This window comes from Plasmodium vinckei, assembly GCF_900681995.1.
Source record: "Plasmodium vinckei vinckei genome assembly, chromosome: PVVCY_07".
Lineage (NCBI taxonomy): Eukaryota > Apicomplexa > Aconoidasida > Haemosporida > Plasmodiidae > Plasmodium > Plasmodium vinckei.
In genome coordinates this window covers 114,560-128,739 of record NC_051299.1, presented here as the reverse complement: position 1 = coordinate 128,739, position 14,180 = coordinate 114,560, and the positions used below count along the sequence as shown (strand labels likewise).

The window sequence follows — 14,180 nt, the reverse complement described above, 5'->3', positions numbered from 1 at the left end:
AATATCAGTTTGAAAGAAGTTTATTTGTTTACATATTGTTACTAACATAATTATGTGATTGTTACTTTTAATTTAATTTTTTTTTTTGTAATTTTTTTATTTGTAAATTTACGCTTAGATATATGCATATATTAGTAGCATATGTTCCTTCCCTTTTTTGTATATATTATTAACTTTATAAATTAATTTTTATTTTTATAAAAATGTCTTTTTAGTTTTGACAAGGAATCTATTTATGAAAAAAAATGGTACACATATATAAATGTGTAAATTGTTAGCATGTGAAATATTATAAACAAATTAATAAAAAAATAAAGTTTATTTGAAAGTGTCAAAAAAGAAAAAATGTTTATAACAGGCTGTTGAGCATGTTTGGAAAAAAGTGCAAGAATAGAATGGTAGTGAAACGATCTCTTTGCAACTACGTCACTTCTTTGCGAGTGCCTCACCTCTTTCCGATTTTCCTTCGAATAATGGCTAGGGACTTGGATCGAGCACTTTTTAGATTTTTCATTTCCTCGAGTTTTCGTTGATGTTTTTTTTTCATCAAATGTGCATATTTTGCCCTAAAGCCTCGATCTGTTTTGAGTTTTCTTTTTAGTTCTTTTTTTTTATCTTGCTGTATTTGATTTAAAGTTTTTAATTCATTAGTATCTTGGTTGTTATATTTTCCAGTAATATATTTTTTATATATTCTTTGCTGTTTTTTTGTTAGTTTTATATTTTTAGATAATGCTTCCGTTATTTCAGGATGGGTTTCTTTTAGTACATTAAGATTGGTTTCTTTCATGTCTTGCTCATAATTTTTTTGATTTTCTATATATATTTCTTTAATTTTATTTTTCTTATCATAATTATCTTCTAATTCTCCAACATTTTTAATTCTATTTTTTGTTCTTTTTACCCATTTTTGATATATACTAGTATTTTGATCAGATGAATTTTTTCCATCGATTTTTTTATTATTTTTTTTATCTGTTTGGAATGTATCAACTTCTGTTAATACAAATTTGTTTTTCTTTTTATCCCAAACATTTTTTTTAATAAAACGTTGTTTATTTAATTCATCTTCTTCATCTGGAAGTAAATCAAAACCAGGTGTATTTAATTCTAATATTTTATTATTAGAATCTCTTTTCATTTTTTTATCGTTTATTTTTTTTAAAATTTCATCTAATGATATATCTTTTTTTTTTTGTATATCATCAGGTGATGTTATATTATTTTCTTTTTTTAATTTATTTTTAGCTCTTTTACTTAATTTTTTTTTATTTTTTTTTTCATTTAAAATATTTGCTTGATCAATGTTGTTATTATATTCTAATTCATCATCGTCCCAATTTTGAATTTCTTCATTGTTAAGTCCGAGTGTTATTGTGTCTAGTAGTCCATTAATATCATTGGATATGGAATTATTTTTTGTGTTTTTATTTTTTTTAATTTTTTCTTTTAATTTATCAAGTTTATCTTTAATTTCTTCTGATATATTTTTTAATTTGGTATTGCTACTGTATTGAAATCCATGTAAAAAGGATTCTACATAATTTTCTGGAAAATGTTGATAACTATCCATATTGTTGTATGGTTCTAAATTGGGGTCGTCATTTAGTTCGTTGTCAAGGTTTGTGTTTATGTTGGTGGGTTGGAATTCATCTTGAGGAGTGTCAGAATTTTTTTGAGTTTCTTCTAATGTAGGATGATCTGGATCATCCACCTTTACATTGGTTGAATTGGGGTTATTTTTTAAAAAGTTTGTTAAATTTTTAAAAACATTATCAATTTCATTCATAACATCATCATTTTTATTTTCTGTTTCACTTTTTTTTGCTTCCTCATTTTCTGGCATATCATAAATAGGATTTGGATGTTTAAGCAGACATAGTTTATATATTCCTCCGATTTTTTTTATTTTTTTTATAAATTTTGTACTTGCATATTTTGATACCTTTGGTCGCATAGAATAATATAATTTATATGATAAATCGATACTTTTATTTAGTGATATTAATTCGGTGTCCATTTTTTTAGCATTATCTATAAGTTCTAAATACTCACTTATATTATGTATAGCCCCTAAGTATACATTATTTTCTTTTCCTTCATTAGGTGTTTCTTTTTCGGGGCTCTCAGTTTGAGGTACTAGGGTCGTTGCAGTTTGGTAGGAAGTTTCCTCGGCTGTTTCTTCAGTAGTTTTCTCTGCAGCTTGGTCAGTAGTTTGATCTGCATCTTGTTCAGTAGTTTGATCTGGTTGTCCCTCATAGGAACGGGGAGAACCGCTTGTGCCTTCCTTTATGAATTTTAATTTTTTTCCAATAAAAAAGCAAATTTCATATGCATATAAAATATCTTGGTATGTGACTATGGATATGCCATAGCCGGATTGGCCTTCCGTTCTACATGCTCTACCAATTCGATGTAAAAATATTTTGGGAGAAAATGGAAGATTGTAATTTATAACATTTTGAACGGATGTAATATTAATACCTCTTGATGCTAGATCTGTAACTAATAAAAATTGGATATCATCATGTTTTGTAAAATTATTAATTTGATTAAATCGGAAAGATGTATCTGAATTTCCATATAATATTGAATGATTAATTTTTAAAAAGTTTAAGATTTTACTAAAAAATAAAATATGATATTTAGTACAAAAGAAAATAATAGTTTTTCCTAATTGCTTTTGTTTAAATAATAAAATTAATTTAATAAGTATAGCATATTTTTCATAGGATCTACAAAATAAAAAATGTAAATTAATTTGTGAACTTATATTATTGTCTGAATTAACAAATACAATTTCAGGATTATTTAATTTTAATTTAAAATAATTTTCAACATTAGTTGGTAGGGTTGCACTAATTAATATTGTCTGTTTATTTAAATTTTTATTTCCTAAGCATTTATATATATTATTCATGTCATTGTAATAGTTGAGTTCTAATAATCTATCTGCTTCATCAATAATAATAACTTCTACTTTTTCTAAGCTTAATTTTGTTTCATCAAGTATATATGATAATCTTCCGGGTGTACATATAAGTATATCGATATTTTCTTTGAGTATTTCAAATTGTTTGCATAAACTTATTCCTCCTATTATTATATTTATTTTTAAATTAAAATAATTTGTACATATTTTTTTTGCTAGTTTATATATTTGTATAACTAATTCTTTTGTTGGTAATATTATTAAACCTCGAATCCCAAAAAATTTACTATGTTCTCTTAGCATATCTATTAATGTGCTTAAATATACAAGTGACTTTCCTGATCCTGTCTTACTAATACATATAACATCTTTTTTATTTAAAATTTTAGGGATACATAATTTTTGTATATCTGTTGGTCTATTATATTTTAAATTGCTGCTTATACTTTTACACATTTCTTTGCTTAATCCTAAGTTTTGAAAGCAGCTTAAAACAACTTTCCCTTTGTTTTTACGTTTTTTATATAGCACAAACTTTTTTTTCACTCCTTTACGTTTGTCACTATCTACGTCGCTATCTTCATCACTATCTGCATCACTATTTATGCCATTATTTATGCCATTATTTTTTATATTATCATGATCCTTTTCAGTTTTATTGAATAACCAGGAGTATCTTTTTTTTGAACTTTCTACAGAGTTTTCACTAGGCTTCTTATTTAGTTTTCCGGTTAATTTGTTTATCCGTTTTTCTTTACTATTTTTATGAAATTTGCTACCTTTTATTTCATTATTTTTTTTATAATTTTTTTCGATTTTTATTTTTTTTCCTTTTCCATAGTTGCTTTTACTACTATTATTGTTGTCATTTCCTTTTCTTTTGTTTTTCTTACTCTTTGCTTTTTTCAGTTTCATGCTTATAATGGTTTATACTTATTTATTTCCACCATAAGTTTAGCTGAAAATTTTATTGGCTCGTTATTTTATAAATCTATTTGCAACCGTTATATATGTTTAAGTTTGATCTATTTATTTGTAGTTTTTTTTTGAAATACTTTTATTTTCTTCAAATGTTGTCTCACAAATTTGTTATATATTTTAATTATTTAATAATTAACTTGAAATTGATTGATTTACATGTTTAAAAAAAATAAATAGAACAATAATAAACATGCCACAACAAATATAATTAAAAAAGCATATTTAATACAAAAAAAAGTATATATAAATTTGTATTTTTTTTTTTTTAATTTATTTCAACAGTATTTTACTATTAAACTGTAAGGGAAAAATATTTTATGGTCTCTGATAAATTATTCTATACATACGTATGCAATGTTATATTTTTTTTTTTTTTTTTTTTTTTTCCCATAAATTATTATACGTATATATACTATTTAGAGAATTAGGGAATAAATATAAAAAATTAAATAAAACAAAAATGAGAAAAAGGTAAAATTATTTGCATTTTTATTATGATTACATAGTGTTTGTTTAGTTTTACTATTATATATATTAAAAATATATATATATATATATATAATAATAATATGGTACATGTAATTATATAAGTATATACACTTTTTTACGAGCAAGAGTTTGGGGAGTAGTAAACAATTCTTTAAAGTTTTTAGATTAATTATATGTTTTAAATTTTTATATTTTTTTTGTAAAAAATAAAAATATCAGCATGGTGAGGAGGTTTGTAAGTAGTTAGTAAAACTTGGGGAAAGCAGACACATCTCAGTAGTACAACATATTCATCGCAAGACTATGGGTATGCCAGATTGGGCATGTACATGTATAATAGTGAAATGGTATTAGATTAGATTGCAAGATAAAATGCAAATAAGATGAGCAGGGCCAACATAAAAAAGTTCGATGATCCAAATTTATGGATATATGAACATGTTATAAAAAAGGGGAAGCAAATACAAAATGATAGTGAATTTAATAAGGAGCTTTTAAAAAAAGCTCGTGAAAAATTAAAACTAATTTTAAAGGATTCAAAAAAATATGACACTAAATTAAAAGAACTAGATAATCGAAAACACACAACATTAAATTATATGCGAGCAAATAAAAAGATTGATCCTAATTCATTTATTTTTAATCCATACAAAGAAAAAAATAAAAGTTTAGATATAAAAAATTTTTTTAACTATCAAAATGAAGAACAAAAATATAATAATAATAATTCTGAATTATGTAATAATAAAGATATGTCTAATGTAAGGAATAATTTAGAGGGTAGTAAAAAAAAACATATTATAAATATAATGGATAAAATAAAAGAAAGTAACATTAAGAAGATATCTTTTTTTTTTAATAACCATGTAAATTATTATGATACACATTTAAAAGAGAAATACATGAATGAAATTTTAAAAAAAAATGAAAAAAAAAACGATATAGAAAAAGATGATATTCATTACTCAATAATTAATAATGAGCATTCTCCTAAAACTCAGGAGAATAATTATTGGTTTGAAAATAGTATTAACATAAAAGATGGTCCCAATTTGAATAGCGTAAAAAATTTATCCCATAATATATCTACTGAAACGGTATATAATTCGAGCATATTTAATGAGGACCCCTTTGATGAGGACCATATTATAGACAATGGTTCTGCTGAAACAGTTTACAAACAAATGGGTAGCAAAGAAAGAAGTTCCCACAATTTAAACGATAAAAATATAAATGATGTTGAAAAAAAACGACCAAAAAAAAATAATAATTCAGGGATTTCTGAAAAGGTTAATACAATTTTATTGTATAACAATATGGGTATTTCTTCTGATTGTACAGTTGGGGGATCAAATTCTTTGTTATCTATATTAGAAAAATTGAAAGAAAAAAAAAATAATAAAAATATGGAAATAATTAATAAAACAGAACTGCCTAATTTTGTAGTAAACAACTTTGAAGAGACATTATATCATAGTAAGGAAGAAGGAAAGAAAAATGTTGAAATCAAAGATGAGAGTGATAAAAATTATTATTATAAAAAGGGGGTTGAAGAAAGTATAAATAAAATTAAAGAAGATGAAAAACGAGATAATTCATCGAATCAATATAAATATCTTGATAGTAATAATATAACAATATATAATCTTAGTAAACATATAAATATTGATGAAAATAAAATAATAAATGTATGTAAATATATATTAGATAATGATTATATAAGTAAATATACAAAATTAGAAAAGGAAGTAGCAGAATTAATATGTGAAGAACTTAATGTGTTAGATAAATTAAAATATAGTTGTATAGATTTAAAAAAAAGGAATCCAATAGTTACTATATTGGGACATGTAGATCATGGAAAAACAACATTATTAGATTGTTTTAGAAATTCAAATATTGCAAAAAATGAGGTTGGTGGTATTACACAAAAGTTAGGAGCATTTGAAATAGTTGATAAAAAAAAAAAAAAAAAAATTACATTTTTAGATACCCCTGGTCATAATGTATTTAAAACAATTCGAAAAAGATGTGTACAATGTACTGATTTAATTGTTTTAGTAATATCAGCAGAAGATGGAATCATGAATGAAACAATTGAATGTTTAGAATTAGCACAAAAATATAATATACCTTTAATTATAGCAGTTAATAAAATAGATAAATGTAATAGTGAAAATGATACTACATCAAAAATTGAAACTCTTTCGAAAGCTTTGCTTCGATATAACATTATAACTGAAAATGAAAATGGGCATGTTCCTATTATTCCTATATCTGCTAAAAAAAATATAAATATAGACTTATTACAAAATACAATATTTAATGTTAGTGATAAATTAAATTTAATGTCTGATTATGGCAATCTATGTTCTGCTTATCTTTTAGAAAAGAAAGTAGATCAAACAAAAGGGAAAATATTAACTGTTATATGTAAATCTGGCATATTAAAAGTTGGGGCATATATATTAGTTGATCATACCTATACAAAAATAAAAAAAATTTATAATAGTTATGATAAGCCAGTGAAGGAAGCTTATCCTTCAGAGGTTGCCCAAATTGTTTGTCCCATATCATTTACTGATAATAATAATTTAAAGTATGGTGATATGATTCTTGAAATGAGTAGCTTGAAAAATGCGCAGAGGGTTGCTAAGTATAAACTCAAGATGGCCCAGTACAACCTAATGAATGAGGCATATTTGGAAAAAAACGAAGGGCATGGGACATCTAACAGTTTTGTACTTCCACAAATTCCAATTATTATAAAGACATGTGATGAGGGAAGTTTAAGTGCAATTTTAGAAGGACTTAATGAATATAGCAAAAAAGAGAAGAATGAAAAATACTGTAATATATTTAATTTTGTTGAACGGAATTATATTAACAAAAATGTACTAAATGATGAAAAAATAACAGATAAAGATATTTTTAAAAATTGGAAACCTTTTAAAATTATTACAAAAGGAGTAGGAACATTAAATATTAGTGATTTAAAATTTTGTGAATATATAAATCCATGCTTTATATTTTCATTTAATATTGATATAAATAGTAGTATACAAAAAAATATTGATAATATGAATGGGATAATATTAAGGTCTCATAATATAATATATGAATTATTTAATGATATTGAAAATATTTGTAACTTTTATTTTGATTCTTTACATTTATATGAGCCTGTTTCAAAAATGACAATTAATAAAACAGGATATTATTCTATAAAAAATAGTAAAGGAAATAGTACCAAAAAAAGTAGGAGAGTTGTTTTATCTGTTGATATTAAAGAGGGTGTATGTAATTCATCACACACATATAATATTATTAGAAATAAAGAAATTATTCATAAAAATCTGACAATCTTATCAATGCAAAAAAATAAACAAAATACAAATGAGCTAACTAAAACATGTAATGCAAATGCCATCATTTTTAATACATCCTCTGAAGATTTTTTAGTTGGGGATGAAATAATTGCACTAAAAAAAACTACAAGACCGCCACTTTTTGGAAAAATAAAATCTTTCGATTTGGCTAGTTAGTTTTAATGCGAAATTGAAGATAAAAAATAATATCATCAATACTGTGTTTATAGACAATATTGTGCAAATTTTTCGATTATTTATTTTGTTTATACTTTTACATTTTTATCATTAATTATGTATAAGAATGTTTTGTACATACACTGGGAACAATTTCGTTGCCCATAGTATGTGGATTTAATTTTTTTGTTTTTTTTTTATTTTTTCGTTTTTTATTATTTTTGTCAACTGACTATATTTAAAGAGGCTATAATTAAAAATAAGAATAAGAATATTGGGTTAAGTTTGTTTTTTTATTAAATTCGATCTACTATTTAAGTATGTATTTGTTATTGGCTATAGTCTACAACAAATTGCATATTATTAGGATAAAAATATTCTGACTTGTGCATATTATTAGGATGAAAATATTCTGACTTGTGCATATGATTTTGTTTTTTTTAAAAAAAAAAGAGAAATAAAATAAAAACATAATACGTTTTAAAGGAAAATATCGAGTGTTTGTTCCTATTCATTCAACATTTGCTCGATATTTTTATTATTTTTGTATTTATTTTTATTTGTTTTATTTGTCAAGATTTTAGATTTTTACATCATTTTCTATTTGTCTATTTTGCTGTTGTTTTATATTTGAAAATAAAAATAGGCTAACAACAATTGGCATGTCTCAGCAAGGTTAAATAATACTTTAAAAAAAAAATTAAAACAATTTTAAAGAGAACATGCCAGAATTATGGGAAGACGCAGGACTATTGATGGACATACTTTTGATTGTGCCATTTTACGAAAATATAATAAAAGAAATGAAGGATGCATATAATAGTTTATATGATCTGGTTATAGTATTAAAAGATAAAATAGATTATATAGAAAATCCTATAGAACTATGTATACCAAATGGAAATGAAAATAATATGATTAGCGATTTTGAAGTTAATTTTGCACACACTGAAAAAGAAAAAATAAATAATACTCCTTTGGAAATAATTGATGATATTAACTGTTCAGATAAAAAAATGAATTTGTATAATACAGATAAGTTAAATAATATTTTATGTAAGAATAGTTTTAGTCCTATAAATGATAAAAATGAGAAAGAGGAAATAGGAAATTCGAAAAATGTGTCTATAGATAATCTACATAATTATCAAAATAATAAAAAAGAAGTTTTATTTTGTGAAAAAAAAAGTGACATGATAAATTATGTAGATAATCATTTTAATGTTGGGTATTATAGTGAAGGGATTGAAATTGGAAATAGAAGAAAACGAAAAAAAAAAAAAAAAAAAAATAGCGAAAAAAAAAAGACACAACAAGTCTATTCTGTTGATGAAATAAAAAATATAATCAACATGAATTGTGAAAATGAAAAAATTAAAGAAGCTATAAAAAAAGTGAAATTATTAAAAGGTAGTGAAAATAATGAAATAAGTAATTATAATAATTTTGGAAAAAATAATTTAGCTAGTTTAGAAAATGGTGAGTCAAACCAAGGAGACATAAAAATAGGTGATAAAAATAAAAAAATAAATAATTGTGCAGAATATTTTTCTGATTTAAATTTTTCAGACAATTCGATAGACTCAAATAAAATAAGGATACTTAATTTAGTTAATGAAAATAAAATGTTATCAAAAATATTAAATAAAAAAAAGAAATATTATGAAAATATTATATTTAAAAATATAAAATCTGGAAATAATTTATATGACAATACAAAGGAACAATTAATCTATAATAAAAATTATTTAGTAGAAAATAATTCAGAAAAAAATAACTATCAAAATTTAAAACCTTTTTTTGCTAAAAGTTTGCAAAATGAGTTTAACAATAATGAAAATAAAAATAAAGTTACAAACATATACAGCGAGCAAATCAAAGATACAAGCATTCCATATAGTGAAGAATCAAGCAAAATAAATTTTAAGCAATTTAGAAACACAACAGAGCAAAATAAAACCTTTGAAAAGGATGAGCATAAACACAATTCTCTTTGTAATGACACTACTCATGAATGTGCCAACAACTTGTGTAGGCATTGTGTATCGCAAGACAATTTTAAAATAAACTCTTTAGAAAATGGAGTAAATGAAAAAGATAGTGAATTGAAAGATAAAGACGTTTCTATAATTAATGATAAAGAGAAAGAAAAAAGTCTCTACACATGTGATCACCAAAATAGCTATTTAGACAATTGTTGTAATAGTAATATAAATAAGGAAAATACATTTCAAAAAATAAAATTGAATAATAATTTTCAAAACAAATGTGTCTATCCCATAAATAATAATGTGTGTAAAAATAAGTTAAATTGTGAAATAAAAAATGAACAAAGATGTAATGAATGCTATTCCTTTTTTTTAAAAATGCTAAAAGATTGTGAAAAAATAAAGTTTATAGAAATGAATAAACAAAATGAAGATCAAAAAGAAGTGCATTTAAATTGTATCTATGATAGTCAATACAATTTAAGTAAAGATGTGATATGCTGTCATAAATGTGGAGAAGTTTATAATAGCAAAGATGTTCCTTATTTTGATGTACATAATGAAAGTAAAACTGAAATACAAAAGAGTGTGCTATTATTAAATAGTGATATATGTCATGGTGGTAATGAAAGTAGTGAAACTGTAATAATTGAGAATGAAGAGAATGATCACAATTTATTTAAAATTAATAATATAGCAAATATTTCAGATGATTTGAAAAAATCAAAATCTTATAATTTCATAAGTAGTAATATTAAATACATTCCTGAATATTATTATTCAAATATAAATAACAAAATTGTTCTAAACAAGAATGTAATTGTACAAAAGAATGGGCACATAACTGATAGATCTAATTTAGTGACTTGTCATTGCGCTATGCAAAAAAATGATTACTCTATTCCTCAGTTGTCAAGCATTCAACACGAGGTATGTGCAAGTGCATCACAAGAGGTTTGCAAAAAAAAATGTAGAAAAAATTGCAGAAAAGGATGTCAAAGTGATGGTTGGAAAGTGGGGGGTGTAGCGAAACCCAAAATGGATTCACAAGAAAATTTATATAAAATAGTTAGTTACAAAAATGTGATTAAAAATACGTTGCCTTCGAATTATATAGATGTTGATGTGAATCCGTTTCGAGTGCCATACAAAAGTATAGGATCTTTTTTGAGTTGTTCAAATTATATGGGTAGAAAAAAACGAAGAAAAATAAAAAAAAAAAAACTAAGGCAGATAGGAAAAAAGTTATGCAAAAGACATAGAGAGACAAAATGTGATGAAGCTATAATTGAATCTAAGAGTAAAAAATTGATCAAAAAAAATGTAGAAAATATTTCAGAAGAATTATTTAATGCTGACTTTAGTGATGTAAATAGTTCTGAAAAAGTTAGCATAGAAATTAGTAAAGAGAATTTATTGGATGTAGAAAACAAAATGAATGGTACTACTATTTTAAATTCATTTGAAAAAAAGATCGAGCTAAATGATAAGCTAGCGAAAAAACAAGGTGATAAGGAAAAGAATAAAGTTCATGATTTAGGGAAATCTGAAATGAAAGAGAATAAACAATTGGAAGGTGAAAAAAAGAAAACTAATAAGAGATCAAAAAAGAAGTATTTAAAAAAAGGAGAAAAAAATAGAGTTAGAAAAAAAGTATATAATAAACAAAAATATTATGAAAACAATAAAACTATATTATATTTAGAGGATAGAGACAAAAGATATTTATCAGAATATAATGAAGATACTTTATCAGTAAAAAAAAACAATTTTGAAAATGAGCCATATACAAAAAATTCCAATACTAATAAATATGAGTTAAGGGAAAAAAGAAAAATTAAATATATATTGCCATCGATAAATAAGAAATTACGAAGAGATAGTTCAAGACAAATCTTTGATCCATTTTTATATAACAACACGTGGGCTATAAAAAAAGTATAAAACAGTTTGAAAGTCATTTGAAAATACTTTGAAAATAATTCGAAATAAATAATATAGATTTGTTTGTATTAACAACCCATTTCTCCATCGTCATGTTGACATTCTTTTCAGTGGCAAATAAGAACATTGCTTAGTAGGCTATATATTTTATCTTTTAATTTTTTATATTTGTTTACTTTGTTTATTTTGTTTACTTTTCTAGAACTAGAATTTGATAAGCTAATTTGGCATATTTGAGTCTATCACCTATGAGACGACAAGACATAATTTTCATTTTGTAACTTTTGTGCTATTTATTTCTCTATTATAATTTTATAGAAACGATTATAAAATTTAAAACATCTTTAATTGACAATCATAAAATAGTTTGAAAAAAAAGAGGTATAACTATATGTGGGTGGAAATGGAAAATGTGGTTTTAACAGGTGGGGGTCTATAATTTTTGTTCTTAAAAATGTTCTTTAAAAAAAATAAAAAAAAATAAAATGAAAAATATTTAATTTTAAGTTAGCAAAATGGTATTGCATAGTGACTTAATTTTTTTTCTCCCTTTTTAAAGAACAATTTTTTTAAAAATAATGCTAAAATAAAAAATTTTCTTTTATCGGGTTATGCCTTATAGTATTAAATTTTATGAGGATAAAATATGGGCGTTACAAAAAATAAGATAATAAATATTTTTAGGGAAATAAAAAAAGTTTGGTAAAAGGTTAGCGAGGATTTAAAATTCACTAATTAGTTTGTATTAAGATAGTTTGTTCTTATTTTTTTTTCATTTTTTTTGTTTTTTTTTTCATTTTTTTGTTTTTCTTTTTCTGAGCATCATCAGTATGATGTCCCTTTCGCTGCTAACCAATGAACAACCTAAAAAATTATCAAACAATAAAAGTAATTTAGAGGATTATGTAATTAAATGTTATAATATTCCAACAAATATTAATGAAACAATATTCGAATATTTATGTGAATTATTAAATGATAAATCCTATGAGATAAAGAAAATAATTAAACCCATCAATCAAGAAACATGTGACTATCCATGGAAAATTATTTGTAATGAAAAATTAGCTAGCTTTTTATTAAAAAAAAAAAAAATATTTATTTATGACGATTCAGAAAAAAATAATAAAATTTACGTAAAAATAAGTTCTAATGAAGATAAAGAAGTAAGCAATGTAAGTGATAATGATTTAAACAACTCATGTTCTGACAAAGACGACAATGAAAAAAATGGTGAAAAAAATGTTGAAAAAGATGAAAGTAGTGACCAAAATGACGATGTAGAAATTAAGAGAAAGAAGAAAGTTACACTATTCGATGGTGGTGATGAGGAAAATATAAAGGGGCCCATGAAAAGGTGTGAGCATAGTAATATATGGTATTGTCAATATAATAATAAATGTGAAGAATCAGATAGTAGTGAAAGTTTTTCTGATTGGAGTAGTGATAGTAATAGTGATTATAGTATGGATGAAAAAAATAAAACATTTTCAGACAATAATAGTGAAAGTAGTGACTATTCAAATAATTCAGATCAAGGAAGTGAACATAATGAAAAAAGTTTTAATAAGAATAGGGGTCGAAGTAAATACTCACAAGGTAATAGCTCTGAAAACGAGTCTGCTAAAAATTCTATTTATAATAAAAATGATGAACAAAGTAAAGAAAATGTCAAAAAATATATTGAAGATTGCATGAAAGAGGGTGAAAAAAAAAATAAAAAAAAATATAAATGGGATAATATATCAAAAGGAATTATAAAAGATATACCAATAGGAGCATTAACAAATGAAGAATATGAATTTTTAGAAAAAATAAATATGAAATATTCAAAAAAATTCAGTAAAATCTCTGATAATGGGAGTGATAAAAAAAAAAGTAAAAAATTTTTTATATATTTTTATGAAGGGAATAATGATGAGATAATTCAGGATATAAGAGAAGAAGATATAAACAAAAATATTATTCTATAACATAATGGGAAATTCAAAAAATAATGAAAAATCTGAAATTACATATATATATTAATTTAGAGCAACAACAATAGTAGTATTATTTATTTTTTTTTTTTTAATGTGTAATTACATATAAAATTGCAATGAAAGGAGGTACATAATGCACTTATGTTTTTCTTCCATATCATATTAGACAATTTTTATTATGTAACAGTTTTTAAATCAGTATATTAAGGGTATTACATTAATAAGGATAAACACGACAACATATTTGTATAGACTCATTATTGAGAATAAAACATTTTAAGAATAATAAATAAAATTTTCATGGTTATATATATATTTT

The 14,180-nt window shown here is 23.5% G+C and overlaps 4 protein-coding genes across 4 annotated transcripts; 3 read left to right on the top strand and 1 right to left on the bottom strand.

The window, feature by feature from the left end:
• Positions 1 to 445: 445 nt before the first annotated feature.
• On the bottom strand, positions 446 to 3,847 carry PVVCY_0700360 (ATP-dependent RNA helicase DBP10, putative; the record flags this gene model as incomplete). Its single annotated transcript, XM_008628012.1, has 1 exon — positions 446 to 3,847. The coding sequence occupies one exon, from the start codon at positions 3,845 to 3,847 to the stop codon at positions 446 to 448; it is 3,402 nt and encodes a 1,133-aa protein (XP_008626234.1).
• Positions 3,848 to 4,785: 938 nt separating this feature from the next.
• On the top strand, positions 4,786 to 7,947 carry PVVCY_0700350 (translation initiation factor IF-2, putative; the record flags this gene model as incomplete). Its single annotated transcript, XM_008628013.2, has 1 exon — positions 4,786 to 7,947. The coding sequence occupies one exon, from the start codon at positions 4,786 to 4,788 to the stop codon at positions 7,945 to 7,947; it is 3,162 nt and encodes a 1,053-aa protein (XP_008626235.2).
• Positions 7,948 to 8,669: 722 nt separating this feature from the next.
• Positions 8,670 to 11,879, top strand: PVVCY_0700340 (conserved Plasmodium protein, unknown function; the record flags this gene model as incomplete). Its single annotated transcript, XM_008628015.2, has 1 exon — positions 8,670 to 11,879. One exon carries the CDS (start codon positions 8,670 to 8,672, stop codon positions 11,877 to 11,879), a length of 3,210 nt encoding a protein of 1,069 aa, XP_008626237.2.
• Positions 11,880 to 12,709: 830 nt separating this feature from the next.
• PVVCY_0700330 (conserved Plasmodium protein, unknown function) lies at positions 12,710 to 13,852 on the top strand (the record flags this gene model as incomplete). Its single annotated transcript, XM_008628016.1, has 1 exon — positions 12,710 to 13,852. One exon carries the CDS (start codon positions 12,710 to 12,712, stop codon positions 13,850 to 13,852), a length of 1,143 nt encoding a protein of 380 aa, XP_008626238.1.
• Between the last annotated feature and the right edge of the window lie 328 nt (positions 13,853 to 14,180).